General features: G+C 36.4%; 2 protein-coding genes across 2 annotated transcripts; one reads left to right on the plus strand and one right to left on the minus strand.

Moving 5' to 3' along the window:
- The first annotated feature begins 1,075 nt into the window (after positions 1-1,075).
- Positions 1,076-3,063, plus strand: LOC125226527. The gene is made up of 2 exons (XM_048130513.1): positions 1,076-1,573; positions 1,913-3,063. The coding sequence occupies exons 1-2, from the start codon at positions 1,317-1,319 to the stop codon at positions 2,460-2,462; spliced, it is 807 nt and encodes a 268-aa protein (XP_047986470.1). The 5' UTR covers positions 1,076-1,316; the 3' UTR covers positions 2,463-3,063.
- LOC125226526 (dual specificity tyrosine-phosphorylation-regulated kinase mbk-1-like) lies at positions 2,717-26,206 on the minus strand. Its single transcript, XM_048130511.1, has 7 exons — positions 26,105-26,206; positions 7,263-7,403; positions 6,877-6,984; positions 5,963-6,118; positions 5,388-5,551; positions 4,026-4,314; positions 2,717-3,678 (listed from the first exon to the last, which is right to left on the minus strand). Exons 1-7 carry the CDS (start codon positions 26,135-26,137, stop codon positions 3,526-3,528), a joined length of 1,044 nt encoding a protein of 347 aa, XP_047986468.1. The 5' UTR covers positions 26,138-26,206; the 3' UTR covers positions 2,717-3,525.
- Positions 26,207-26,577: the final 371 nt, after the last annotated feature.

A 26,577-nucleotide genomic window follows, 5' to 3' on the forward strand; every position in this document is an offset into this window, starting at 1 on the left:
CTATTGCATTATAATCCGTTGGCATTATGTTTCTCCGGTGTCCTAGGAATTGTGAGAAAACCAGTACGTTCCGACCCAGCGGAGAAACTAATACTTATTGGAATCAGTCCGGCTTCCTAGTCAACTCTCAACGCCGAGCATCACGGGCCTATTTCACCACAGTAACCTTGAAAATTCTGTACCTATTTCTTTGTCAATAAATAACATTGTTACTCTTGAAAAGGCATTGAACGGTATAGTGTCACTGTCTTGTGGCAATTGTCACTGTGGTAAAATAGGCCACTGGTGTCTCAGTATTGACGCCTGGCGAATAAAAAGATTCAGAATATTCTCATTGACATTGTCTACTCATGTTCCAAGTTCCAAGAAATTGATTATCCACTCACGTATCCAGCAACGTCCGAAATTCATAAAATCGCTATCACTTTCGTTACAACACAATAAGGGGTTTTACTTTCCCTTGTTATTCATTAATACTGTTGTTTCTCCTCGTCGCGCCCGGTCAAAGAGCAAAGCGTTCGCAGCTAAAAATAAATGTAGGTACAGTCACCGGCAAAAATAAGTCATGATTTCTGTACCTTGTCGCTTTTAATCATTTGACAACTTTCTACGACATTTCAAACAAGATTTTAATGTGACAAAGTACAGAAATCATCACTTATTTATGCCGGTGACTGTACACCTTTTTATTGTATTATGGAGTCTATTAAAAGGTAAATACACTGACCATGCATGTTTGTACAGTTACCTGCAATAAGTCAATGACATTCTTCAAAGTGACATGGTCTTACGACTCTACAAATAAGATGGTGCCATAAATTTTTGCGGCCTTCATTATGAAATATATTATTGCTGGTGACTGTAGGTATTTTTAATACCCACAAGCGTGCAACTCTACAGTTCATTGTGTGTGTAATTAATTTCGAAATTGTCTTAAATACGTACAAAATTTCATGCACATTCTTTGTGTCCAATCAACATTCTAAGCATCCTTTAATCCATTGTGTAAGAATGTCCTATAATATTTATTTATTTATTTATTTATTGTACCTAATTAAAGGTACTCATTAAAGTTGTAATGTTTATAAAGTCAGTGCGTTCAACTCGGGACATAAAAAAGAAAGCCGAAGCAAGGTCAGGACGACGTCAGTAGGCCACGGAGCCCACGACGCATAATAATGGCCGCCGGATATGCGTCCCGTCAGACAGGAGGCCACTTTCAAACTACACACACCCTGTATCTAACAATGAGATATTAACAGTTGCTGGTGACAGTGAAGTGAAAAATTTATTAAGAGATTGTGCTGAAGGAAACAATGAAGTGTTATTTACTGATAGTGACGTTGATTATTAGTGTAAAAGCAGCACCGTTTATAATAAAGCAAGAGCCTTGGAAGCAGACGAATCAGTTGGACCAATCCACGTTGAACCAAATAGCGCAACAGTCGTTGGAGCAATGGGTTCTGCAGAATCAGTATTATTCAATGCAGCAGATGATGGCTATGCAGCACTTGCATGCGAAGAAACCTCAACATATTGAGGTTTCTTCGCATAGGCCAGTACCATCATTATAGTAAGTACCTAAGACGTACTCTGTGTGTTTTCTTTTATTTTTATAAAAAATATCTTTCTTTAGTGTACAAATATAATAGATATAAAAAATATAGATATTTTAATAGCACTATAAATAAATAGTTTAGCTGTGACGTATTTCTTAAAACCTAAATGTAATTATTGCAGCTTTTACTAATAATACAATACAAATTACGATTGGGATCTAAGTTATAGTCAAGTGAAAGTTGTAAATAATCCCGTTTCAAGTCAAATAGGCCCCTTCCAATATCCGTATTTAATTTGGTTAAGTTTTATTTTTATTTGAAGCTTCTCACAAAATAAACTGTTTTTTTTTCAGTAATGTACCTCAGCAACCGTTATTACTACTAATCCCTAGTACTATTGCGAAAACTACGAATCGAATCGAAAACCATAATGAAAATAATGAACCAGATTTAAAATTTGGCATTGTAGATGCTGACTCAGTTGTAATTAATGCTGAAAATGAAGACAATATTCGCGAAACAAGCAAAACTCCCCAAAGAGCTGTTGTAGTGTTACCAAATGGTCAACGATTAATAATAGGTAGCATCATATCTGCTATCCCTTTCTTACCTTTCGAAGTAAATGTACCAGACACCATTGGCTGGATTTACAATGGCATAGCTGGTATTATTGGAGGAATAGGTCAAAGGTTACCATTCAGACCAAAACCTACAACTGAAAGTCCAGTTCAGCAAAATCAAGAATCGATGGCACCAGATCAAGAGTCAGTAATGGCTCTAGAAACGGGGATGATACCAACTCAGGAGGCCAGTATGCTGATGCAGAAGTTAATGTCCAGGAGGCCGAATGTAGGTATGCTAATATTAATGTTGCCTGTGACGCAAACTGTTCCAATACAATGAATAAAGAAATTTATGTGTTTTAATATATATACTTTTATTTATAATGTGAGATGACGAAGAATATAATTTATTACTATTTGGTAAAGGTAGTTGTTTTTGTCCGTGAAACATTCAGATTATTGTTGGAAAGTGCTCGTCTTTTCCGGAAACATTTATAGGCCATTTTGTATTTGTGATACTCGTGATACAGTCAGCAAAAAAATAGTTATAAGGTATTTTGTGCCAAAATTCATCTTAGCATAACAAAACACAAATTATGTAAAGTAAGTACTTTATTTGTTATTTGCAGATACATTTTAAAGTACAATTTAGTATGGGAATCACTGATACATGGTAACAGAAAATCTTACTCTAGCTCGGGTTCAAGAGTGTAACTTTTTTTTATTTGCCATTATACAGGTTCTGTCTATAGACTTCACTAAGTAGATAAACACATTAACTGATTAATAACTCCTATTGTTTTTATTAGTTATAAAGCCTAATAAACACAAGCACTTGAATGTAAAACTTTTTATTGTTCATACATAGTTACACTTTCAAACGCCGACTATTATCATACTAATTTCTAAATTAACCTAAATAATAAAATGGCAACGACAACCGATTTATATCGATTAAAGATACGTACGTGGACAAACGCACATATAAATCGACTGATTATAATCAGTTCACGGAAGGCACATGATCCAATACGATTCTAGAGGTAATACCAGAAAAAGTAGGTAACGATATATCGTTGATGGATATTTTAAGTGAAAGACTGAATGTACTTATTGTATTTCAAACATTGACAGAGATGCAATATATAACTTGTGGCAGAAAAAACTTGTTCATGTGACAATTATTCAAATATCACAGACCAATTAGAGACCTTATGTTATTCAAATGTCAAATGCGTGATTTTACATTGAACATTACATCTAAATTTCCTGTAATTGCTTACAAAAATACGTCCTTATTCACTGCAAGTACACCTTTTACTAAATATTCTTCGGGTGTACCTCAGGGTTCATTATTCGAACCAATATTTTAGTAACAGTGAATAAAGGGACTAAGCTATAGTTTAGCCCTGGTGGTACTGGGCATGGGCGCTGACTCCAACGGTGTCATGGTCCACGGTCTGTCCAGGGTTGACGGCGCCGGGCTGCTGGCCGCTCTTGGGCTCAATGATGGACACTGGGTAGTTGAAGCTGTAGAAGAAACCACGTGGCGGGCCCTGTAATAAAAAAAACAGGAACTTATTCTTGATAATATAAACATTCATGAAAATACATACATAAGTAACACATAACCTCATAGACTTTTATGAGACCTGATATGAAAAACTACGTACTAGATATGTGTTGATGTGACCTTCTATCGATCATTTTTGTATTACCGAGTTTCAGAATTGATAAAAAACAGTATCACTATCATCAAAAAGATTGACTAGTTATAAAGAGCTCAGTGTCACTAGCCGTCCATCAGAGACAATGCGAGTATTTTTTTCGATTTCGCATTAATTCCTAGTTTTGCTTGCGTTTAAACTTAAAAGAATTGCGAGCAGACTGAAGTGAAACTCACAGTAGGCTCAGGCTCCTCTTGCTGTTGACCATGTTGCTGTTGTTGTTGGTACTGTTGTTGTTTCTGCGGCTGCTGGTACTGTTGCTTCTGCGGCTGCTGGTACTGCTTCTGCGGCTGCTGATACTGCTTCTGCGGCTGCTGTTGGTACTGCTGCTGCTGGCTATACTGATTGGACTGGAAGCTGCTCTGTGCCTGCGCAAAGGCTTTGCCTTCGCGCGCGGGGGCGACCACGTTCTGCTGCTGCTCGGAGGCGGCTTGGTTGTAGTCGTAGTTGCTGTGGTATTCGCCCCTGTGGAAAAGATAATAGCAATGATGTTGGGAAATGCTGGTGTTGTTAAGTGGTCTTGGGGCTAGGGCCTGTTCCACTCCTAGCAAAATATTTCTGTGTTGTATAAAAATAACATTTATTTAATTGTTCATTGTATTGTTGAGTATTCTAAAACTGGTTTTCCATTGTCTGTTTCAATTGTTGTGTATAGCGGCACAAATTTACTATAGACTCATTGAGAAGTTGACTACACGCACAATAGTTGTTGAAAGTAGGTACTAGCCACTTCGTTAGTGATCACAACCAAAATAAAATTCATCAAACCGAATGTGGTTCTTTGATAATGCGACGAGTGTTTTGATATCCAGAGTCAAAATATTTTTCCCCTCCCTAGCTCGGAAACACGTGTTTTGTCCTTTAATAGCAGCGGGTAAAAACGCATTTTATCCACTAGTGGGTAAAGTAATTTGACCTTGAATATAGTCAAATTAACTGTTTTAAAATTGATAAAAGTAGGTAAATCTAGTAATAAAGATGATTTACCACCTGTGGAACTACTGGAATCAGTGATAAACGCATTTTTTGCGTTGTAGTTTCCTCCCTATAGTGAGGGGAAAAGTTTTGTGTTACACTCGGGTGCAAATGTATTTTACTTCTCGTGTGTTAAAAAACTCGCAAGTTCAGGATTCTATTCTCGAACCACTCGCTTCGCTCGTGGTTCAACTATAGAATCCTTTCACTTGCTCGTTTTTCAATTCCACACTCGGCGTTAAAATACAACTTTGCCCCCTTGTATAACAAATAACTATTAACACGGTTATATTTTATTTACGGTCGATTAGAAAACTTCGTTAAATTAATGTCCCTACAATTTATTTTGCTTACTGAGGGTCAGGGTTCTGTGCAGCAGCAGTGGCAGCCTCCTGCCAGGTCTTTTCGTGAACCAAACGAGCCTCCCTGACATCGGCCGCTTCTTCCACAGGCTTCAGTTCGACCTTCGGCAGGTTATCGTCTTGGTGGAAGCCTTCGCCGTCAGCCCAAGAGCGAACACACGTGTCGTGGGACACTTGTCTACTAGAATAATGGTAACTTACTGAGGGTCAGGGTTCTGAGCCGCAGCAGCGGCAGCCTCCTGCCAGGCCTTCTCGTGAGCCAGACGAGCCTCCCTGACATCAGCGGCTTCTTCCACAGGCTTCAGCTCGACCTTCGGCAGGTTGTCTTCTTGGTGGAAGCCTTCGCTGTCAGCCCAGTAGCGGACCTGCATGAAAATGTTTAAAGGTTGTACAGTTACCGGTAATAAGTAATAACATCGTACAAAGAGAAGGCTATATAAATATCTGACACTCTCTTGAGGCTTTAGGTACCTATAAGATCGTGATCGTGTCAGATATTTTTGCGATCTTCTTTTTGTACGTTATTATTATTGCCGGTGACTATACTAAAACTAGTACTTAAGTACTTATTATCTCTGACATATTCCGATCATACTGGTATGCCAAGTCTTACAATACGAGACGACTTGGATGTATTCGGTACTCAATGAAAATGATGGAAAAATGCTGATGATGGGATATTAGTATGATAAAAGGGCAGGTTTACCGGTCAATCGGTCAGAGGTGAAGATTGAGTGACCTGCACTTGTTCAATCTGATCAAGTATATCTAGTTACCTTGATGAGTTCATTGTTGCCATCCTTGTAAGTGTAGGAACCGGTGACGTCACCAGACCTGGCCCGATTCTCCACCTTCGAGGACTCAGGAGCCTGGTAGCCATAGGCGTAGCCGCCTAGACCGTCTTGTCCGTGGAATTGGGACGCGTCATATACCTGAAAGTTGATGACGATTAAGTTTTAGTAATGGTCTCAAATACGATTATAAGGAAGTATTTAAATTAAAACCGAAATAAATGACACCACAGATTAAATATAAGAAGATCATACCATCTCATACATTAATTAAAATCCGATCGCCTAAGAACGCGCATACACTGCACCACACATAAATGCCACTGCGCCACAAAAAAAGTCTTGTAGCTTTCGATTATACTTGTAGATGGCGTTAAGTGTCACTTTTGACATAGATTTATGGCTCGAAAGTGACAGTTAACGCCAATCTACAAATAATCGATGGCAACAAGGCATTTTTTTGTGGCGCCATCTATGTGTGGTGTAGTGTGATCTTCTTATATTTAATCTATGAAAGAAAAAGTGACCAAGGAGGACTCTGGTGCCTGAAGCATTTAAAATACATTTTTTGCGAATGTCGGAAAGCTGAGATTAACTTCCACCCAAAGTAAGATTTTCCAAATTGAGCCGTTGTGTTGGGGTAAAGATAACGCTTCTTAAAAATAACATGAATATTTAAACTCTTTATTTACATGAACATATTTACATAATTATATAAGAAACTAAGACTAAACTTAAAAGCTAGCTAATATCTAAAATAGGCCCTTGAGGCATTGTACCAAGGATACTGGCGACATTTCCTCGCTGTATCGCAATGCTGATGAATTAGAAGCTTTTTCTTCATATAAGGGACCAAAATTATAAAACTATTTTTTTATATGAATTATCAAGTAAAATACCTCTTCAACATAATCGTCGGTGTTCTCAATCTCGTGGCCGTTCTTCCAGTAGTGACCTAGAGTAGGCCCCGCCTCCGCCGAGCGGAAACGAGGATCGTTCCATCTCACCTGGAAATTACACAAATTAAATTAATTTTAATGTAGACACATTAAAGTAAGCATTCAGTCTATTAATATAGGTCCCTTTCTTTCCAGTAAAATTCTCAGACCCCGATTTATTTGAGTGAGAGAGTTTAATACTAATTGCAGTCCCAACTCGAGTCGTATTCTAAACATAACTTTTTGACACTATGTGGTTTAAGTTGTAATGGGAAACTTTATTCAAACTAAAATTAAAACTTCTGAAGTTCTTTTAATTGATTAGGGTGCCTAATATTCAAACTTACCAGAGGCAGAACGCCAGTGCGTCCAGATAGTTGGGGTTCTGTGAACGGAGGGCTGTTCAAGTATTTGGCTGCTTCTTCAGGCGAGATGTCGATCTCGAACACATTGGAGACTGGGTTGGGGGCTGCTGATGACAGCGCCACCTGAAAAAAAAATTCTATTAAATAGGCTATTTGCAGTGTGTGAAGGAGTGGCGCTGATTGTTATAACCACAAGTAGTCGTTCTTATAAGCATGTCCAAAATTAATGATAGTGGCGGCCATTGGAATCCACTGGACTCCCGTAGATTTGGTTTGGAATCTAATGGAAGATTAAATTAGAAAACTCTATTAAGAGAAGGCAGTCGTGCACCTAACAAAAAATGGCGACAACAACAACCGTCTGACAATCTCTGTGGTTGGAGCACCCTCTCATAATTGCAGCCCGAGCATTTATTTTGAGACATAGGTCACTTTTTATAGGCTGGCTGTCTTGGATGTGTTTCGAAGAATAAGATTTATTTTATTCGCATATTATGCTAAAGATTGTTCAAGCATTACGTCAGTTTAGTCAGTTAGCATCATTCGTTTATTTCGTATTACATCATAATCACTACAGCAAACAGAATCATGTTCAATCCTCAATGGAGTGGGTTAACTATGATTTAAAAAAAAATATAGCGAAACATAATTATGACATTACCAATTTAATTCATAATCATTTCTTTTTTAGTTGTATTTCAAATATAAACGAAATATAATAAATATGGTGCAACAGCAGACTGAATATCGTAAATAAAAAGAAACAGACGCAATAAAAACCACATCCTATTCGTACGAGATTTTCGTTAGCATAATCAGCATAAAACACCCATAACAATGACCAATAATAAAAACAGCTTGATAGATGATCCTTCGAAAAAAAGTAATAATAAAGATGAATCAAATGAATTAGGTGGCGTTCTTCTAAAGGTACCATATTGTTACTTTTAAGCATGACGATTGACGACGCTCTAACAGGTTATATGTAATTTACGAGAATATTTTCGTGTTATAGTAAGCGACAATATGAAATGGTCAGAATCAAAAGTAGCTAACAATGCTTCAGGCTCCAGACATTTTGTAACCGCCATTTGTGTAAATATAGATCTTATGTTTCTATGCAAAGAAAAATATGATTAAACTTTCACATTTAAGGCCGCAAAATTTAAAGATTTATCAATTTTTTGTAATAAAATACATGCAGGATGGATGGCAGATACTTTTTGATGCGTTGTTTCAGCAGGTACTTTCATGCTGACTGTACGTTTTATTTGAGAATGTCACAGAGACGAATAAAATAAATGGTGGATACGAAATTATTCTTCTGAGAACCGGCTAGCTCTCATGACGTATCGACCTTAGTGAAGTACTATGTCTGATTAGTATACGACAACCGCATTCAAACAATCAAGCGATTACACTGCGATACGATATCTGGGCAAATCAACTTTTTGACCCACATTTTTAGTGTCTCTGGCGTTACTCAAAATTCCTCTGGAGTTACGAGTACTAAGAAATCGAACTTCTAATGAACAAAAATTTTTATTGAATCTAGGTATCATCAGTCTCAGTTAGGGTTGTTTTAATATACTTATAGCATGTGAAAAGTCCCTAAAAATTTCATTGTTTAAGGGTTTCTTTTTACAAGGAAGTTTGAAATCTGCGGACAGATTTGAGTCATTTTATGTAACTTTTGACATGGACAGATCAGAGTATCGATGTCAAATCTTAGAAGCGTTGTTCCAATCGGGCCGTAAGTGGCTTATTAACATATGAGTATTTGCGTATCGCAGGTAATATTTACTTTGTGGAGTTGTAGACGGTTGTGGAGATGAGTAAATAACTAAATATACAATAATAATATAATACAGCTGATATATATTAAAATCGAACTGATTGTTATAAAAATATATAACAACAAAAAGCAAAATCATTAAGTCCGCCATTAGTACTTTTTTTTTCCAATTGTGCAATAAAGTTTAAATAAATAAATAAAATCAATCACTTGCAGATGGGCACACAAAGTTAAATGCATGACCAACGTTAAATTTTATTTCATTTTGCTTTATCTATCTATTCATCTATAAACATGTGATGATCTATAAACTGTAAATATTATGCTTTAAGAAGTTTTAATATTTTTCAAAAACTCTCCTACTGCATCTCACAATTCTCAAATCTGCGTATCCAGACAACAAAAGGCAGCAATTCTTTAAATTCACACCCCGTTCTAACCTGAACTAGGTTTCTGAACCGCCGCCAAAAGACACCCAAAACAAATCTGCCATTCACATGCAAACTATTGTGGGAACTGAAGCGAGTTCTACTTTGCTATTGTTGGTAAGCGCTTGACAACTGGGAGACTGAAATGACGGAATGCTTCTTTGACGTGGAGACTATAGTCTGAGATTCCTAATAAGAGCAAATGGCTTAACCTGTGACAGATGTGGCAAAAGGTGTCGGGCTGCCATCGGACTACTAAGACGACCACACACCACACAATAAAATCACTGCAACAATCATCTGCTAAGATGTCGTGGCCAATGATGAAGCAAACCTTGATCCAGACCTTCAAACAGATTTTTTTTAGAAAAAGAATAAGCATACGGCCTGTCTCAAAGTAACGGTGACTCCGTGGTGCTTTGAACGTCTGAAACTCTAGAAGTATTACTATAAAATGTACACTTTGCATAGTGACTTTTGAAGTTATAATGAACAACTTTTGTTATAGGACCAATCCTGAAATCGCAAAAAATAATTAAATTGTTTGTTTCGTACAATTCAACATTTTCGACTGTCACAATGCCGCACATTTCTATGGAACAGCCAAAATTTTTTTTGCGATTTCTGCATTGGTCCCATAGTATAATATGTTCATTATGATCTCAAAAGCTACCATACAAAGTTTGAACGGTCCTTTTTAAATCATCATCCTCCTTGCGTTATCCCGGCATTTGCCACGGCTCATGGGAGTCTGGGGTCCGCTCTGACAACTAATTCCAAGATTTGGCGTAGCCACTAGTTTTACGAAAGTGACTGCCATCTGACCTTCCAACCCGAAGGGTAACTAGGCCTTATTGGAATTAGTCCGGTTTTCTCACGATGTTTTCCTTCACCGAAAAGCGACTGGCAAATATCAAATGACATTTCGCACGTATGTTCCGAAAAACTCATTGGTACGAGCCAGGGTTCGAACTCACGACCTCCGGATCGAAAGTCGCACGCTCTTACCGCTAGGCCACCAGCGCTTCCTTTTTAAATCACCCTCTATAAATTAATGCACGACCCGAACCCACCCCTCTCTGTGTTATTTGTGGTCACCTCTGTGTGTATTATAAGTAGGTAGATACTGTAAGTAAACTAAAAAAATAGTTAAACTATACTAGCATATGATAAATCAATCAGGTCATTGACCTTGAAATTCCCAAAGAATTCATTTGTAGTTTTTGCATCCGTCGCGAAGACGAATGACGGTGATCAAATGATGCGCATGATCATCTAAGACAATTTGCTACGGTTATCAGATTAGGAATTCCGTTCATTATGAATGCCCTGTTATCCAGCCCACTTTTTTTGCAAACATTAACATAATATAAGTGCATATTATATAACTTAAATCTGTTTGGGCTAATTATTTCTTTATTTTGCTAGCTTGTTTTTATATTTATTGGATTTAAGTATCTTGAGAGTGCACGTAAAATAAAAACGTTAAATAATAACGCTATAATGAAACACTCGAAAATTTGTAAAATTTGCATGGAGAAATTATTAATGAATTCATTGATAAATTCGCCACGCACTTTTGCAGCTCTCTGTACATGTCATTTTCAAGCTAGTCTGTACTCTAACTTCATGTTTTTGGCTTCTAGGTACTATACATTTAGAATTCAGAGATTTTCGTCTTAAAACTATTTTTAAGTTTCCTGGCACCCTATATACTAGACCCGAGATTTGTGGGCCTGGCCGAAAATGCGACCCTGGCCTGGTTAGCCCTTTTAAAAATCTAGACGACACATTTGGCCACAAACCTCACAATTTACTTTGTCACCTTCAGTTTTAGATACGGTTGTGACGAGTTGACAGTTAAGTGCTAATAAACGACAAGTTATGCCCATTTTACTGTACATGTGCTACTGCATATTATTATACACGTGCGCGAAATCACAATGGTCTTCTTCTTCTTATAGTGCCATATCCTATCGGATGTCGGCGATCATCATGCGAAAGTTTTCTCTACTCTTTGCCGTTCTAGCACAGAATATATAATAGTACAGTTCTAGACAGAGTGGCGGTGTCTTTAATGCCGGTCCAATCCCTAATATTTGTACTCCATGCTGTCCTTGGTCTTCCTCTCCCTCTTTTTCCTTCTATTTTTCCTTCTAATATGTTTTTTAATATGTTATATTTGTTATTTCTGTGTATGTGGCCGAAGTAAGCAGTTTTCCTTCTTTTTATTGTTAGTACTACTTCCATTTCCTTTTCCATTTTAACTAGAACCTCCTTGTTTGTTACTTTATCTACCCAAGATATTTTCAACATTCTCCTATAGAGCCAACATCTCAAAGGCATTTAATTTTTTTGATTGTGGATTTATTTAAAGTCCATGCTTCCGACCCATACATTAGGATCGACAGCACATAACATTTAACTACTCTCCATCTCAGTTTCATTCTTATGTCCCTATTTATGTATAAGTTTGTTCATCTTCATCACAATGGTAATTTAATTAATTTAATGATGTAAAAATTGGAAATAATTAATTGGAAGAACAGATTGGAAGTAATTAATGATACCTAGACCATCATATTAAAAAAAATACGCAAATATCTATTATAAATATATTTCAGAAGATTTTTATGCATGTTGGACTTGCATGCGTTCCATAATATCATATCTCACGCAGTCCATCATTTCTTATGTACGAATTAAAAAAAGTCACTTGTTTAGGTATTTTAACGATTACTATAGGACACGATTAAAAACTAACTTCGTCATGAATGAGTTTATCTAATATTTAGTAAAATATCAATGTTATACAATACGGGTTTGTTTCTGAATTAATTAAAAAAAGAAATGTTAAGCGCACCTACGCCTAAATTTAAAAAAAATAAGCTTATTGGAGCACTACTATTTCGTCATTAACATGACTGCGTCCGAATCCGGATTCTAAATCAAATAAATCAATTGTGATGCCATCCTATGAATCATCCTGCTATTAAGGATATTATTTAATGAATTTAAAATACGTATTATATCAAAGACCTTGAACTGGCTAAAATACGAAGAAAAGCTTTATAAACTACTATTTTAGGGTTCCGTACCAAAGAGAAAAAGACCCTTGTTTTTAAATGAAAATGAAAAAGAACACACAGTGTAATCAATTTGCAATTCTGTTTTGATTATATCCATTATTTTATGCTGATGGTCAATTAGTAGTACTAGCACTTTATTAATAGGAACTAGTATTATTCATTAATTTACACGTGAATAATCGTAGTTATTGCACTCACCTGCAAATTAATGATTAATAATTCAAATGCTGCTTTTATACAAACATGTATAAGAGGTTAAGAGGCAAACAAGCAGGCAAATATAAATGGATAGGTAATAAAGTCAACATGAACAACCTGAACTATCCTTGCTTCTGCTATGGATAATAGGCGGTGATATGGTGACTTAACACGAGTAGGTATATAGTTAGAAAACAACCATGCTCAGCACAGCACACAAATAAATGCCCTTAGGTATCAGCATTTGAATCAAGGACCATCGACACCCATGCAAGACTACAAGGCCTGGGGCCCGTTTCTCGAATGGTACAAGCCTTGTATTACAAGTGCGCGAACTGTCAAATCGTATGGGTTGTCATGGAAACACACTTGTAATACAAGGCTTGTACCTTTCGAGAAACGGGCCACAGACTGTTAATCTATATGCTCGAAACATAATCTAACCACAAAATTTAAATTTTGAAAAGATAACCCTGACATAGTGGACTGATTTCCATAGTAGTAGAAAAGTACTAATTCAGCTTTCAAACAAAAAAAAAATCTAAATCAGTTCATCCGTTCATTTGGAAGCTATGATGTCACGTCACTCACGTCAAACTTATAATACCCCGTTGTTTTTGCGTCGGGGGCTAAAAAACATACACATAAAAATAATAAGGTTGCTGTGGGATAGATGGCGTTTATCCCGTGTCCAGTTTTCTTGAGCAATTCATTTCCCGTGTACATTGAACTAGCAGTAATGGCTACTCGACTAAGAAACGGCGGCCATTAAATAGATGACATCTACAAGTAGGACCGTCTTCGGATTATTTGCATACTCATTATACTGGCCACCAAAAAGTCAAAGTCAAGGTCTATCTCAAAAATTAAATATTCTATTCTAGTATATTCTTAAGAATCTAAATGACTTCACAAAAATATTTGCAGTTGTTAAGTTTTCTATTACTGCAAAGATATTGGGACTATTTTTGAATGGACTAAAAACGAAGTTTGCATAGAATCATCTAAATTCGATTGTTGCATTGCATGTTAAGAAGTAGGTAGGTAAATAATACCTAATCATTGGTTCAGATTGGGTTTCGACTAGAAATTGGAAAATTATTGAATAACATTTACAATATGGCGTCATTGGTGTTTATAAATTGGAATTGGAAAATTGTCTGTGAATGTTTTTTTTTACATTCATTTTATTGGTTTTAATTTTGCACGTGTAGTTATTTATTGCTAATACAGTCCTAACTATGAAACCCAAGTTTAAATACATACTATAAACTATTGTATGAGTTGCTGTGCTGTAGTCTAAAATAAACTTTACTTGATAATTATGAATAAAATAAAGCTCTTAATGATTTTTTGTGCCAACCTGCCAACTGAGCAACAGGCATCCTACCTTTTATTAACAACCTTTTTTGGATAGGTATGCGCATCCTGTACCTATTCTTTTTAATCGTTTTATTTTAATTGCTAAAGTACCTACTTATTGATCATTATTTTAATTACATATAATTATGCTATCCACTTATAAAAGTGACGTTTTATTGTCAATTGTCGACAAGATTGAATTTTAATTGAAGTTATTATGGAAGTAGAGCCTTATTGATTACTGACGAAGTACCCTTTTGATTGAAAATGACACAAATACATAATTACAATACAATAATAAATTCTTAGCCGCGACCTTTGTGGTCATCTCAAGTTGTATAATACTACAAATGTGTAATATTTATATACGATTTTATGCGAATGATGTGGTTTTATTTATTTATATTTGTATAATCAAAAAAGGATGGACAATAATTCTTCAAATATATTTTCTTATAAATTCAAAAATCAGCAATTCGATACAGAAAGGTAATGCTGCCAGCATCCCTGGAATAATACCTCATGGGCCTGTTTTAGATATAATCTAGTCGATTATTAAGTTTATAGGGCTCATGTATGAATATTTTACTTTATAAGACCCTATGTGCAAAAGCAAATAACTTAATTACTTGATTATTAAAAATTTAGTCTTAGTTTCAATACTTTAATTTTCTTATGAAACAAAACAAGTAAGATGTTCTTACAACTGAATTACACCAGAAGTCGTGCATAAAGTTTAATCTAGTATTGCGTAATAATGTGCCGAAATAAATTAATTTTCGACACACTTCTAATTAGTAATTTCCTAGTGTAATGTGTAATAATGTAATCTTAATTGACATTACTTTTGAGCTAGAGTGTGATGTAACTATTGAAAATGGACATGTGAATAAAGTTAGTGTGTCAAATGCAAAGATTTTATTATTTTATTACTACTAGTTATAAAATACGGTTACTAGTATAATCTGTAATAAAATTACAGACACGATGATTTTAGACAATAATAGCTAATTATTTGGCACAATATAATAGGTACATAATTGAGTTGCTGAGCTAGGTATGTTATAAATAATTAAGAATGGAAAGTAAAATAAATAAATAATTGCATAATAAATAAGGTAACTGTGTGGGTTAATAAGTAGATACTTACTGAAATATAAGTAAAAATTACGGTTTACTTTAATTTACATTAGCAAATAAATATTACAATGAAGATGTCACTAGTTAATGGGGTACTAGTGCCGCTTACCTTACTGTAAGTTTACTGTAGATCTTACTGTAAGATGGGTATATCTTAGTCGATAATTGTAGTAGTTTTGAAAAAGTTTAACGTTCTAATTTTGGACTGAACATCAATAGGCAGATGTCTGAAATTTTGAAGTATTAGAAAATTATTTATCATATAAATAATTAATTAAATAAATAAATAAATAAATAAATATTGGGGACACCTTACACAGATCAACTTAGCCCCACACTAAGCAAAGCTTGTACTATGGGTGCTGAGCGACGGTATACATACTTAAATAGATAAATACATATAAATACATAGAAAACATCCATGACTCAGGAACAAATATCTGTGCTAAAATTAAATAAATTAAATTATTTAACATATCAGGACAGCTTGTTAAAAAAAAATCACACATTTGAACATTTCACAAAACTATAGATAAGGAACCCATAACGGCCAAGGTCCAAAGGCTCACACAAACTGACCGGTCAGCCAATATGAATATGTATGACAAATACTATGAAGACGGACCGTGCGTAATTGAAGTCATTATTACAAAGTATTTTAACATTAAATGGGCAAACAATTGTTCCGGCTTGATGTTTATCGATGGGCTAGTGCAAAAAATACTTCCTGATCGAGGCAAAATACTTGTATTTTTGCACACTTCATTTTGCTACGACATACCTACAAGATGTTTCAATGAACGTAATACAAAACATGTTTTTTTTTTACGTTTGAATGAAGACACATGTTTGCAACAAGTTTTATCATCGGAATCTGAACAAATCTATGACTCACTTAATTCAAAAGTACAACCACACCTCGGACACTGGCGATCAAATATTTATGAAAGAGACGCGTTCCTAGCACACAGCCTAAGCTCGTGTAGGTGAACGCGTACTATGCTTGTATGAGTGAAATATGACAGGTCGACTGTTCGCGTTTTTGACAGGCGGTAACTTTGAGGTAACCGAGAGGGGGCGGGAGGCACTTTCAGCGGGGAGCGGGAGTGGCCATACTGTACGACAGTACTCTTTATTATACTGTGGTACAACTATCTTTGATTTTGTCATCTTAAGTTTATTTTTAGCGTAAAGCCTCATCGTTAAGGCAACTTTTTTGTGATACCGGTCCTTAAACATTGGTGATTTTAACGCACGCCACGCCTGATCCGGGTCACGCCATGTCTTGATAATGTTGATGCATTCGCTACTTTTTGCATCATCCCAACTTTTTTGCCAAGGGCGCTTTTGCCCATAGGCACCTGTGGTCTGCTTGGAAACGAATTACAGTCACCGGCATAAAGAAGTTTGAAACAAGATGTTAATACGAAGAGGTACATAAATTATCACATATTTATCCCAGTACAAGACAGTCGTTTAATTGTTATCGGGGGCATTTGTTTTCGATCTTTTGACACAGATATTCGTCGTGGTTGCGGCTAACTAAAGAGATTTTCTATAGACCCGGTTAGGATGATTTGTGTTCAATACGGGATTTTTTTTATATACCACGTCGGTGGCAAACAGGTATACAGTCCGCCTGATGGTAAGCGGTCACCGTAACCTATGGACGCCTGCAACTCAAGGGGTGTCACATGTTTCAAATGTTTTAATTTATAGTCACAAGAATTTGAAACATTTGCAGATTCATTGTTATACGCCCATATAACCATAATCGGTCGCCGTTCCTACGCAAATCCTCCTATTTTGTGTACACACAGGTCTTCGGGTCTCAATGCTTAGTCGCAGTACGGTCGACGTTTAGTCGCGGCGACCCAAATGGGGACGATTGGTAACAGGCACAAATGGTCACAGAAGTGACAGAAGTGTGCACTACGCGTGCACACATTGTTACCGTTTGGCGACTACTTTCCCAAAATCATTCGTTCATTTCATTCTTTTCAAATGGCGACTGTCAGAGACGTCAAAGTAAAAAATAAATAAAATCATTTGACATTAAAATGTAATGGCGTAAGAATTTGTTAAAGATAAATATTGTTTGCATTTGTAATATAATGTGGGCTAATTACCATGGCCAATTAAATTGCTCGAGTGATTTCATAAAATAAGTCTAAATTTATCAACGCGCCATCAATTTACCTCAGTTTAACCAGTAATAATATTATTGACTACTCGGTGTTTGCGTGTTATGTATATTGATTGGTGAAGTTTTAGTGCTCTGGTGCATATACTATACTGAAATAATAAAAATAATGCCTAGAAAACCAATAAAGTTGTTAAAATATGGATTAAGACGGTAATATTCCATGTAAAAACAGTCGCCAAACGGTCACCAAACGGTCAACAAACGGTCGCAAAATGGTCGCAGCGTACACGCGTGACCGAAAGCAGAATGGCTTCTTGTATTCATTTTTTTCAGGTATCCTCAAACTTTATAAACAATTAAATAATATGCCGTCGTACTCAGTTGCCCTCACTAAAGAAGATTAAAAAAGAATTGTAACGTGCGTACCGAGCTGCTGGGTTGTAAAGGATCGGGGATCATATTATTATGGTCTTCTATAGAGCAACTAGTATTGTGCGGCATTTCACAATTGACACTTGTTGAAGTAGTCTTCATTAATATTACTATCAACATTCATTTCAGCGATCTGTAGGCCTAGCACATGATTGCCGCGGGAGTATGTCGCCGCGAGATAGATCACACGTCTTCTTCTAACTGTATTAATGACATAAGGACGGGTAGTCTATCTCGCGGCGACATACTCCCGCGGCCATCATGTGCTAGGCCTACTGTACTTCTTTTGTCAAGATTTTTGTATAGATAAGTGTCTACAAATTTGTAATGTTAAAGAGACATAAATAAAACGTAGTAGAGTAAATAATGTGTTTTTCCCCTCACTAGCTCGGAAACACGTGTTTTGTCCTTTAATACCAGCGGGTAAAAACGCATTTTATCCACTAGTGGGTAAAGTAATTTAACCTTGAATAAAGTCAAATTAACTGCTTTAAAATTGATGAAAGTAGGTGAATCTAGTAATAAAGATGATTTACCAACTGTGGAACTACTGGAAGCAGTGATAAACGCATTTCTTACGTTGTAGTTTCCTCGCTATAGTGAGGGGAAAAGTTTTGTGTTACACTCGGGTGCAAATGTATTTTACTTCTCGTGTGTTAAAAAACTCGCAAGTTCAGGATTCTATTCTCGAACCACTCGCTTCGCTCGTGGTTCAACTATAGAATCCTTTCACTTGCTCGTTTTTCAATTCTACACTCGGCGTTAAAATACAACTTTGCCCCCTTGTATAACAAATAACTATTTTTTGTAACCCAAACAAAATACTTGTAGATACGAGTGCGGAAAAGAGGAAAATCGATACGAGTAGCAATAAATTAATACACGAACGAAGGGAGTGTTTTAAATCGACACGAGTTGTGAATGTCCTTTTCGCACGTGTATCGTACGACGATTTTCAGTACCTAAATCTAAGCTAAGAGTTTCGACCAGACAAGAAATGAATCATTGCTTGATTTGCTCGCACTACTGCGTTAAAAAAAGCAGCATCTGTACTGAAAAAACTATCATTGCGCAACAGAAATTCTATTAATATCACAGTAAATACTCTATTTCATTTGATTCCTACTTTTATTGTGTAAAGCAACACTACACTTCATTTTTATCAATAAGAATTAAAAATTATATATTTAATACATTAAGTAACTATAAAGTGCTTATCTATTTGTATTATCATTCTGCACTTTTCTTAACTTTCCCACATTTCTATAAAATGTCGAAGAGTGCTTAAATGGTCGTCGTCGTTTATTATTATTTAATTCGCTCATATTTAAATGATTCAAAGCAACCAGTCCACAACTTCACAAGACAGTTTGAGAAACCTTCGTATTTCAGATTGTCATTTGCGGATACAGTGGTTTGGAGCAGTTCGGTAATCAGACCTACACATGTGTGTACAAATTCTGTCAATGTCACTGTCAGAAACCGTTCTGACAGTGACAATGACAGCCTCAAATTCGTCCACATGTTGTTACCGTTATGTGTGCAAACGTCGACTAATAAAGTGTCGTTAAAAGTCATTCTGACAGTGACATTGACAGCCACAAATTCGTACACATTTTGTTACCGTAACGAGTGCACACGACGACTACATTTTGTTATTGTATCAATACGGTCGCATTGTTTGCACGCCGTTACCACGCGTTATGTCACATTTGACAGTTAGTTACTGATTTGAAGATTTTGCGACTGAAATGGTTGTATGGGCGGGTTTTAACCCGTCATATAATATAGTAGACGTTTTTTTAGAAGTTGTATTCAGAGGCCTATTATGTTAACAATTTTCATTGTAGATAGTCCAAAACTCAGCAGTCACGATGACTCAGTTTTATTTCTCAGACACATTAAAAACGCTTTATTTGGTTTTAAAAACTAATTTTATAGAACCATGATTTTTAATGATCACGTAAATTGTAATCTCAATATAATATGCATAACGGACTATAAAACAAAAAATAATAGTAACAATAAAGATTTCCATCTAATTCTAAAAAACATCGTCATTATCAAAATCGGCTGCGCACCCAACAGGTCATCACTATTATTAACATATCGGAAATATAAAAAAATGATAAAAACAACGTGGCTTATGGTTTCGGCACGATCCTCTCGAAACAGCGGAATCATTAATGATCTTATAATGAGGCATCAATCATTGGCTGCGACTTGCTTTGTTTGGGTTAATACGAGTATGAAGGAAGTACGTCAGAGTATAATTTTTTGCACATATTTATTAAATGTTTCCATGTGTTATGTACGTCACATGCCTAAATGCAAGCCACGTGTATAAAGAACTGTATTTTATATACAGGGTGTAACAAAAATGGTGGTGATCCGTTTAAGGGCGTATTCAGTATCGTATTCTCATCAGGAAAAAGTAGGATAAAATTTTTTTTTCGCAAAATTTTTTTTTATCTTTGTATGGAGATTCGACCGATTCGCGCGGCCCGGCTCATACAAAAGTGAAAATTTTTTTAGCGAAAAAAAATTTTCTTCTCCTTTTTCCTGATAAGAATACGATACTGAGTACGCCCTTAAACGGATCACCACCATTTTTGTTACACTCTGTATAAAGTTAGAATAAAATATTCAGATTTAAATATATCTACCTAATTACTTACAACCACATAACATATTCGATGATTCGTGATTATACAGTGCGTAAACGTAATAAGGGCGATAAATGAAACCAGGCATATAATTCAATATTGTTATCATTAATTAAGAGGTGTTTTTGAGTTACTCTTAATTTTCAGCCTATAATTAATTTTTGAAAAATTTCCCAGCAGCAATGTACTGTAAACGTGGTTGCGATGACAATCAATGACAACTGTCAACGAGCGTTTAACGCGAGTGTGTTTGCATTACGTTGCGGGCCGAATTAATTTGTATGGATAAAAAAATATTTCAATTTTAAGTAAAAGTTATCTAATTCCATTTTTTATGTCCTATACTCACCACCGTTAAGAGGTTCGCCCGTATTAGATTTACACCCTGTATGTATGTTATTTATTCGATGTATCCACATTATACTAACCGCGTTGTATGTCGTCATTACTATCGCATAGTACCTTCATTTAGAGACCTTCCTATTACCCTTCCAACTTTCGAGCATTATCATCATCATCATCATATCAGCCCTTTCTTGCCCACTGCTGAGCATCGGCCCCCCTTCTAGTACACCAGTAATCCCGGTCCTGAGCTTATCTCATCCAGTCTTGACCCGCAACCAGCCAACGGATGCCAGGCGCTTGTTACAACAAGCATTATAAAATGATTATAAAGGAACATATCAAACTGCAGCACAACCCTAGATGAGCCCTAGACAGACAGATCCATAGACAATTAAGATTTCAATCAGAACACGATAAGGAGCGGTATTTAAGCTGCATGCACACTTCCGCATTCCGATAAAGATGAAGATACACCGACGGGTAGCAATTTAACTACAGGCGTGTTCCGGTAGAAAATGCAAAAACTACCAGCTTGCCTTGGCTGATCGATGGAGAATATAAGGATATAGACAATAGTTTTATAATATTGTCCTTATAAGTAATTGATGTACCTTTACTGAACTATGAATTTTGAACAGTCCAGCTTTCGGAAGCCGTACTTATGTATGTACGAAGAAATATACCGTTATTGTAGGTTTTTATTTCATTATTATATACGTATTGTCTGTTCAACTACAGTCCGACCAAAAATAATAGAACTTAAAAAGTGGCAACATCGTAGTGTCATCCCTTGCAGTATGTGTGAGAAAACGGGACGGCACTAGGATGTTGCCATTTTTTAATTTCTTCTCTTGTTGGTCAGACTGTAGGTATACGTAATGGAATTTTTGGGTTCTGAGTAGTAGTATGTACTATCAACTGCAAAAGTGCATGGCAAATTTATCAATGAATTCATTCATAATTTCTCCATGCAATTTTGCAGCTCACTGTATCACTGGTATGAAAATAAATAAGTTTTTTTGCAAAAAAAATGTTTTTGGCACAAACTTTTATCGTCGACTGTACCTTTTTTTCAACAGTCATCTACTTACTGCTCTCCGAGACGTTTCTAAAAACCCCTTACTCGATGGGATACGACGTTTCCTGACAGAGTTCCTATGACCACCTTTCTGCTCCATCATCAGATCAGCTCCATGATATCATAGGTAATATTGCATTGTCACGATGATATGCAAATTGATATCTGTGCAAAATTTCAGCTTAATCGGAAACCGGGAAGTGGGTCAAATTTAGCTTCTATGTTTTGACGCACACTAACATACTTTACAATTTTACATACTAACAAGGCAAGTTGAATAAAAGCTTGTAAAATATGGAAAGTGTAATGTGTAATGTAATAAATTAATTTAAAAATTAATATAAATCCCAAATAAATTAAAATTTGTGATTATCAATATCACTAAAATGTGTGTTACTGTAAAATCTATCCTATTTCCTATAAAATCTTGTCAAAGTTATTTATGACATGTTTATTTACAGACAATGGGCATAAAAAAGAAAAAAAAAACATTTTTGCAAACCCAGTCGTTACTTTTAACGACTGCGCTTTTGTCGGCAAAAACTCGCCTCTCAGGATATATAAATACCTTGCTTTGACTTTATAAGATGTATTGTCACATTAAATACCACGTTACAGACATTTTGTTTAAGTGACAATAGCATTTATGCGAATGGGGTAAAGTTGCCGAGGTAGCACTGATAACTTTGCAAACGTGAAAGGACTTAACTGTGCCACAGTATAATAAAGAGTATTATCATACAGTATGGCCACTCCCGCTCCCCGCTGAAAGTGCCACCCACCCCCTCTCGGTTACCTCACAGTTACCGTCTGTCAAAAACGCGAACAGTCGACCTGTCATATGTCACTCACACAAGCATAGTACGCGTTCACCTACACGAGCTTAGACTGTGTGCTAGGAATGCGCCTCTTTCATATATTTAATCGCCAGTGTCCGAGGTGTGACTGTGCCAAGTGCGCGTATGAATTACTTGCTCTTTACTGAAACAATTGCCGCATATTGTAGGGCCTGGGTTTATGTTACTCATGTTTCATCTCACATGTTGGAAGTTGGAAGGCACCGTATATTCTTATTTCCATATAATATATCCCATAAAGAGGTAGGCAGAGTACATGAAACTACTCAAGTTTTAGTGCCACTCTTGGCAAATAAGGGGTTGCAAGAAAATAAAAATTGTGCCATGGCAGTGACAGGATGCCAGCCTCTCGCTTAAGGTGGATGTCCCGGGCTGTTCTGCCGACCAAGCACTAAAAGATGGCGTTACTGTGCACAATTTGCAAATTATCACCATTTTTTCTAAAAGTCAAGTACACAATTTAACCTAATCCATACTTTACTATATCCATACTACTAATTATATTATAAATAGGAAAGTGTGTATGTCTGTTTGTTTATCCGTCTTTCAAAGCAAAACGGAGCGGCGAATTGACGTGAATTTTTAAGTGGAGATAGTTGAAGGGATGGAGAGTCATATAGGCTACTTTTTGTCTCTTTCTAACGCGAGCGCAGCCGCGTGAAAAAGCTGGTAATATTATAAATGGGAAAGTGTATGTGTCTGTTTATTTGTCCGTCTTTCACGGCAAAACGGAGCGACATATTGACGTGATTTTTTAAGTGGAGGTAGTTGAAGGGATGGAGAGTGATATCAGGCTACTTTTGTCTCTGTCTAACCCCCCATTTCCCTAAAATAGGGAGTGGAAGTTAGTACGGAGCATTCCGCCATTTTAGGATTTAACGTGAGCGAAGCCGCGGCCTAACGCTAGTATCCCATAGTTGACTTCTACGATACCCACGGCACATCTCGGACACTGGCGATCAAATATATTATATGAAAGAGGCGCGTTCCTAGCACACATTCTAAGCTCGTGTAGGTGAACGCGTACCATGCTTGTATGAGTGAGATATGGCAGTTCGATTGTTCGCGTTTTTGACAGGCGGTAACTGTCAGGTAACCGAGAGGGGGTGGGCGGCACTTTCAGAGGGGAGCGGGAGTGGTCATACTGTACGATAGTACTCTTTATTATACTGTGCCCACGGTACGAAAGGGGGTGGTAAAATTCCGAGCAATCCGAACAGACTCTACCTTATTTGAAGATATAATCTTCTGTCAAACCTTCTTTACATTTTGTCATGTTTGTGTCGGACTTTGTCAATAAAGTCATCAGTGACATTTGTAAATTTTTTGTACTTTTTAAGTAGTTAGAAAATGCGATATTTATGTTTAAATTCATTGTGCTTTATAACTATAACTAAATACTGTCGGGATAACTTTTTGAGGAGAGAGTTCCTTCCGAAATTATATTAGGTAAGTGTTTTTTACATTATTCATTTTAGGGTCTTCTTCAGTGACCCGAAGATTATTTTTCCAACTTCAGATTAAAGAAATGGATATAGTTAGATATTTTCGGACAGTAATTCTCAATCTTTTTCTTGGCGCGACCCTTTTAATACGTATTTTTTCATTGTGCGACACCCTTAGACTTGTGTTGCTGTCTTAGTAAAAGCTTCGCGGCTTCGCAGGGGGCCGCAACCAACCGTTTGGAAAACACTGTTTTAGATCTACTTATTGATTATTTTCAGTAGCCTGAACTAGTAATGGTAATGTTCCCTATTAATTTGGAAAAATACCCTAAAAATGGAATATCCTTTAGAAACTTAGGACTGATTTAAGATTCTGCATAATGTTTGTATCGACGAAAGCCAAACACGCATTTCCTTTTTGCACGACAAGCTTTAAAGCTAAAAGACCTTGCGTGAGCTTTCTGACACCATATACCATACAACGCGTGCGGAATAAATAATGAGCGGTCCTTTGATTTGAATGATTGCTTTAAGATGAATATAAATAAGATCATTTTCGTCAAATTGGCTGAGCAGAAAGTACTTTTAGGGTTCCTTTAAGGAAACTTACCTCAAGCTATAATAAAGGAAAATATGCCTGCAGGGTTAGCACATGATTGCCGCGAGAGTATGTCGCCGCGAGATAGACTACCTGTCCTTATGTCATTAATACAGTTAGAAGAAGATGTGTTATCTATCTTGCGGCGACATACTCTCGCGGCAATCATGTGCTAAGCCTACTATTCCATGTTTGATTAAAGTAGCTTCAGATCAATCTTAAAATTAGTTAGTTTGTTGTTAGGAGCGTAATTTGACGTTGTGTCTAGGTGCCTAAAATATACCTACTAACATAAAATTAACTATAGAAATCAAGAGAAAATCGTTAAACTGATACCTATCTATTGCTTATGCCGTTGGTCCACATAATTTTACCCTCAAGTTTTGTTAACAGTACATATTCAGTTTCCTGGTTATACTTTTGGCCTAAATGCCTGTATTCGTAGCCGAATGGCACAAACGCTTACGAAACGGAACGCTCGTAGATATCTATCTCTATCGCTCTTGCGTATTGGCGTGACAGAGCCAGACTACCTTAATTTCGCGGCGTTTCGTTTTCGTTTCGCGTCGCAGAAATGTCATTCGGCTACGGAACCTGGAATGATTCACTTTCACTTTATTATACCTATGTTCAGGAATACTAAGAATAAAACAAAATTCTGTCCCTTTGACGTGAAACCTATTGAGATGGAGTCATAAAATGTGACACAGCTTCTTTGTAGCACGATTAAACCTCACGTTGAATATTTTATTGATAGTAAAATAAATATAAATTCTCAGTATACCAATGGGAATATGATTGTGTGGTAAGGTATTTCCTAGCTTTATTGTTGATATTAAATAAAACCTTTGGTATTGAAATATTATAGGTACCTATACATACCGATGTCTTCTCTTTCAACAACCTGTCTTCATAATTAATTTTGTTGATTCAATAATGATGAAAATTAAGTGCTTGTATTTTAAAATTGTGTTAACTAATTTCGTTTTTTTATTTATGCCTATTTAAATTTTATAAAAAAAATTGTAAAAACAAGTAGGTATAACAATTACGTTCATGTGTTTAAACTATGATAAGAACATTTATACGCTGAAAATATCTGAACACTACTTTATATATATGTATATAATAGAGAAGTGACTTTAAAGTTTGATAACATGATCACCTAGTCATGTGTTTTCACGAACTTAAACGAACCTACAAAGTAGTCTTCAAAAATTAAAAATTTCAAAGATGTCTACTCACCGCAAGTGTGCAAAGTGTCACAAATCGTAGCATGGTCGCTCACTGGTCGCACTCGAGCCGCGGCAAGGATTGAGGATCCACCTGTGCGCATCTCGTATATACCTCACTACAGCCTCCGTGACGTCAGCGGTACACAGCGCGCTTAGTTGGAGATAAAACGCGCGGTTTTCTCTTGATGTTAAAAAAAACACAGCGTCAATGACTTCAGCGGTTCACAGTGCGGACGGTTGGTATTTCGAAAGCGCGCAGTTTTTCGAGCGAAGTTCTGGGAGTTCTAGGACGCATGAAGGCGTCATTAAAACTTTCAAGTAGTACCTATACCGCACTACCGCAGCCTCCGGTGACGTAAGAATTTGACCCCATCTCAAATATTTCCACGTTTGCTAAGTTAACCTAAGACCTAACATAATGCCAAAATATGACGAAGACTATTGAAGACAGTGAGGAATGAAGATATGTGACGTTAATGTAAA

Source organism: Leguminivora glycinivorella, chromosome 5, assembly GCF_023078275.1.
Source record: "Leguminivora glycinivorella isolate SPB_JAAS2020 chromosome 5, LegGlyc_1.1, whole genome shotgun sequence".
Classification (NCBI taxonomy): domain Eukaryota; kingdom Metazoa; phylum Arthropoda; class Insecta; order Lepidoptera; family Tortricidae; genus Leguminivora; species Leguminivora glycinivorella.

Bases quoted from the DNA above. Each gene is read 5' to 3' on its own strand.
- LOC125226526 (XM_048130511.1), bottom strand. From the start codon at position 26,137: ATGCTACGATTTGTGACACTTTGCACACTTGCG. The intron at 7,404-26,104 runs GTGAGTAGACAT...TTTTTTTTTCAG, and splicing joins TGACACTTTGCACACTTGCG to GTGGCGCTGTCATCAGCAGC. The intron at 4,315-5,387 runs GTAAGTTACCAT...TCTTTTCCACAG, and splicing joins GCTCAGAACCCTGACCCTCA to GGGCGAATACCACAGCAACT.
- LOC125226527 (XM_048130513.1), top strand. From the start codon at position 1,317: ATGAAGTGTTATTTACTGATAGTGACGTTGATTATTAGTGTAAAAGCA. The intron at 1,574-1,912 runs GTAAGTACCTAA...TTTTTTTTTCAG, and splicing joins AGGCCAGTACCATCATTATA to TAATGTACCTCAGCAACCGT.